The 4414-nt window shown below is 48.9% G+C and overlaps 1 protein-coding gene across 2 annotated transcripts in view; it reads left to right on the top strand.

The window, feature by feature from the left end:
• Positions 1–324: 324 nt before the first annotated feature.
• SARC_07431 overlaps positions 325–4414 on the top strand; it is a gene marked incomplete at its 5' end in the record, with an annotated part of 8794 nt that continues 4704 nt past the window's right edge. For both annotated transcript variants that reach the window (XM_014298632.1, XM_014298633.1), the window contains 3 exons: positions 325–1265; positions 2135–3536; positions 4243–4320. In XM_014298632.1, the coding sequence (XP_014154107.1) occupies positions 325–1265; positions 2135–3536; positions 4243–4320 (2421 nt within the window). The remainder of the gene's footprint in view (positions 1266–2134; positions 3537–4242; positions 4321–4414) is intronic.

Genomic DNA, 4414 nt, shown 5'->3' with positions numbered 1-4414 from the left:
GTGTGTGTGTGTGTATGATTCTATCAAACCTCATGCATCTGCATTTGCGTTGAGTTCGTATTGTTGCCGCAAATGGAAATACCAGCAATCAGGGTTTGGTTTGCATATTGGTAGGCAAACTGATGTACTATATTCTGTAGGTGTGTGTCCAGCATGCCACCCCTATACTCTGGGATATCTGACAATATACCACTCCATCGGTGAACAGACACGCGCTTACATTTCTACCTGTTTCACTCTAGCATATTGTTTCCCTCGCATTCTCATTCTTTTATTGATATACATGTAGGTATAACTCCCCTGGACTCCGCCTGTTCTGTGGAGATGCTTGACTACCTCCGTGACCAGCTGGTCTCTACTACCGACACACCCGCTTCTAGTACCGAACATTCGGCACCACAAACGGAAAAAAACCCTGAAAAACTAAGTTTATCCGACTCAAGCTCGGACAGAGCGCAGACTACCGAAACACCGCAATTGTCGGATACAAGCCCAGAGAAAGACTGCAGTTGTGAGACCCCGCAATTGTCGGATGTATGTCAGACCCGATTGACACCGGAATTGTCAGATTTACGACAATCGGACATGAGCATGAGTCCAGAAAGCGCCCAGCAGGGAACGGCTGGAGACTGTTTAACGGCTGTCAAGAGTGGGAGAAAAGCCACAGATCACGACCGACACCACGCGGAGCATGGGAGCACAGACCTGCACTCACCCGTGGATATGCAGAAGACGTCGAATACCACTCTGGACACAGAGAGTATGGGTGCGGCGTATGTGTATGCCAAACCAGCCAGTGCACACGAACCATCCCACACGGACAGCAACCAGCGTGTGGATACGAACGGGATGCTTTCTCGCACATATTCGGTCTCGAGCATGGCGGATGTGAAGGCAACACCTCAACCCACCCCCACAGTCAAATCAAAGGTCGGCAGGTCACAGGCACGCACGCCCGCGTACGCACCCACCCCACAAAGAAGTAGCGCGCAGACCCCGATTTCACACGCCAATACGTCAGATTCGGGTGTTAAATTGGCCGGGAATACTAAAACGAGCGCCAATCGGGTCACCGATCCCAGAAATGGGCCGCAGGGAACGCCGATGTGCACTCCCACCCCCACACGCGCCTTGCAGACACCGCCATCGTCTGTGTATCCACACACGAATACACACACACGCACATACACACACACGGGTACAGGCATAGGCACAGGCACGTTTGTGCATCCCACCCCTTCCAATTCGTCACTGGTTCTAGATAGGTGAGTGCTAGGGTTAGGGTTAGGGTTAGGGCTAAACCCCATCAGTGCTCTAGCTGCTTCATTGTTTATTTCTGAAATGTGTGTAGGTACGTAGCATCTCAGGTAGGTATGCCCAAATTTGGGCACTGCTGTGGGTGAGCATGCATGTACGTATGTATGGATGAGAGCAATGCATCCGTCAAATCAGGATGTCAAGGCCTGCTGTGTGTGTGATGTAAGTCTCCCACCTGTGTTCTCATCCGGGACTATATATTTATTTTGCGTCTGTGTGTACATGTGTATCTGATTTGTCTCTGGCTTTGTATGATTCGATACACTCCGAAAACCGATATATATGTGAGACGGACACGAGCCGAACAGACCCACACGAACAATATGGTATCCGGATTCAATGGTTTTAGGGATTTATAAACTCTAAAAAATCCTTAACTCTTGTAACCTCAGATGTACACCCGCACAAGCAGGCATCACAACGCTTACCACGTTATAACACCAAGCTCATGACAGTCCATACAACCCAAACGTTTAAGCGTACAATCCACAACTACACAGGCACCATAGTGAGTCCCCAGACAGAAGCTCGTGATTGTGGATCTCTCATCCGTCCACATCGTACAATACACAAACACATCATATAATACACAACCACATCATGTTATCGTATCTTTCATTTATGGATGTGCATTATGTCTCATCCTGTATTGTCATACATTACACAACCACAGCAGCCTATCGTAACTTTCATTTATGGATGTGCAATCGCATCCGTTGCCATCATATCCAACACAAATACAGTACCAGATCGTGACTTGTATTTATTGATATACATTGTATCTTATGCTATATGATCATTCCTTGCTTCACAACAGCGGTATCATGGTTGGCCCCAAGACCTTGAAACGGCACAACGACGACAACTCCTCGACGCAGAAACGCCACAGAAATGAGTCCTCATTCAAATTCGCATCCCCCCTCAAGAACAGACCGGGAGACACGCGTACAAGCCCGAGCGCCAGTACTACCGACAGCAAAGCACACGCCAGCACACGCACACGCACAGAGTGTAGTACAGACGCCGACCCCAGCACCAGTGTGGGTGCAAGAGAGACACGAATGGAGGCAAGCTTGGAGAGTGGGCGAGATAACCAGCCAACCAACGGCATGCACATGAACATGGATTTGTTGCTACAGGCGGCTCGGTTGAGTGGGGCCAGGGATGAGGCGTGCGCACCCCACACGTCCACGCACACATATAGACTCGAGACATGCGTAGGGCACGCGCACAACACCTTGGCACAGAGAGACGGCAAGGACAAGGCAACTCGGGGGGTAAAGATGGCCGGTGATACCAATACTAGGGCAGGTGATGCGCTTGCTCCAGGTAGTTGTTATGAAGTGGGTGCGCTTACGGGGGTGGGTGGGGGTGGGTGTCGAGAGGGAAGCACGCGAGAGGAGGAGGTTGTGACGGGTGACGGCTGGCAAGCACCGCGTAGCAGTAGTGCAGAGACTGGGACTGTGGCCACGGGAGAGAAGGCCCATAGGAAAGCCCCGGCAGCAACTGACACCGTGACACCGGATGACACGGGAAGTTCTATTAATAGAACAGAGCGGGAGTCCATAGATAGAATGGAGAAGGAGAAGAGCACAGAGACAGGCACGAGTACACAAAGTCGTTGTACAAGCATGGCTGATAACGAGACGCGAATGGACGATAACGGTACGGGTATCGCGAAAAGCGGGACGAGTGCGCCCGATAGCGATACGACGGCAGCGTCTAGCAACCTACTGCTTGTAAGTCTTCCCAATGCTGTAGGTAGTAGTCGTGGCAGGCCACACTCGCCTGGTGAACGGGAGAAGACCAATAGAAAGCGTTCTAAAAATAGGACAGCCAGTCAAGAACTTTCGAGAGAGCGAGCCAAGAAAGATGCTTTATTGCATGTGAAGACGACAGACACCAGCCGGAGTAGATCACGGAGTAGAAGTCCCGGAATTGTTACCAAGTGGTCTGGTACGTCTCAAGGCTACGCAACATCCAACGAGGAGACGGAGTGCAGGAGTAAGAATACTTTTATTACACAACCAATCAAAACCAAGACGTCCAAACATCACAGAACACTGACAGTATCTAGTCATAGGTCCAAAGGCAGCCTTTCTGGTCTGGATACAGAGCAAATCTGTGACATTTACGAGCCTAGCGTGGACGAAGTGGCTGAGGCTGCCTTACTCGGCGATATGCCGTCTCTGGACGGCCCTATGGATGCGCAGAGCAAGGTAAGGGTCGCGATGAATGGCTCTATATAAGCATAGATGTCGGTTGTAAGTACTCACACAGCTCTAGTACATGTAAACATATATCTATACATATATGGATCACATAGGTGTAGGTATGTCAATTCGATATTACACGCACTCGATATATTCGGAAGGGTCTATCCCGCCAACCGCTGGCCTATGGATGTGCAGAGTATGGTAAGGGGCTTTGGCAAGTGGGTCTGTGTATTGAAGTGAGTCTGTTTATTGAAGGTATGGATTAGAATTTCTGACCTAACAGCTCCTAAGTATATTCACGAAGCGCTACCCACACTGGATCTATTGTAGCGATTTTATGCAAGACTCTAGATAAATCACTAAGCCTGCTGAGATAGCTAAGGTTTATATCATCGAGTGTGTGTTGGATAGCCCAACGACTATGCTCAATACACACCCCGCTCGTAGACTGATTGAAAGGTGTGGAGAAACCAGTTGATAGAGACTATTGATTACTTTTCTGAACAATTACATACAACGCGGTTGAGTTTGTCGTCCTATCTGAAACGTTTGGCACAAGCGTGTGGCAGTAAGCAATATGCAATTTGTGAATGTTCATGGTATCCTCGGGAACAGTGCTTCAGTAAACACTATTGTGCTGTGCCGCTCTGTGTAAGTCAATTACTTCGTGAACTTGACATGACTACTCTCCTCTTTATGTACCATTCAGCGCTACCTCGATCTGGCGAACCAATTGGATATGAACCGAGAGATCAGACAGAGGAGAGCGGTGGCAGACAGTACTAACGTAAGTATGGCTCAGCTACCTACACGAACTTATACGCATACACGCGAACTCATATATATATATATATGTATATATATATGTATGTATGTATATA

The sequence above is a fragment of the Sphaeroforma arctica genome (assembly GCF_001186125.1).
Source record: "Sphaeroforma arctica JP610 unplaced genomic scaffold supercont1.589, whole genome shotgun sequence".
NCBI lineage: Eukaryota > Ichthyosporea > Ichthyophonida > Sphaeroforma > Sphaeroforma arctica.
The sequence above is the reverse complement of the archived record's forward strand: the minus strand, read 5'-3'. Positions and strand labels throughout refer to the sequence as shown.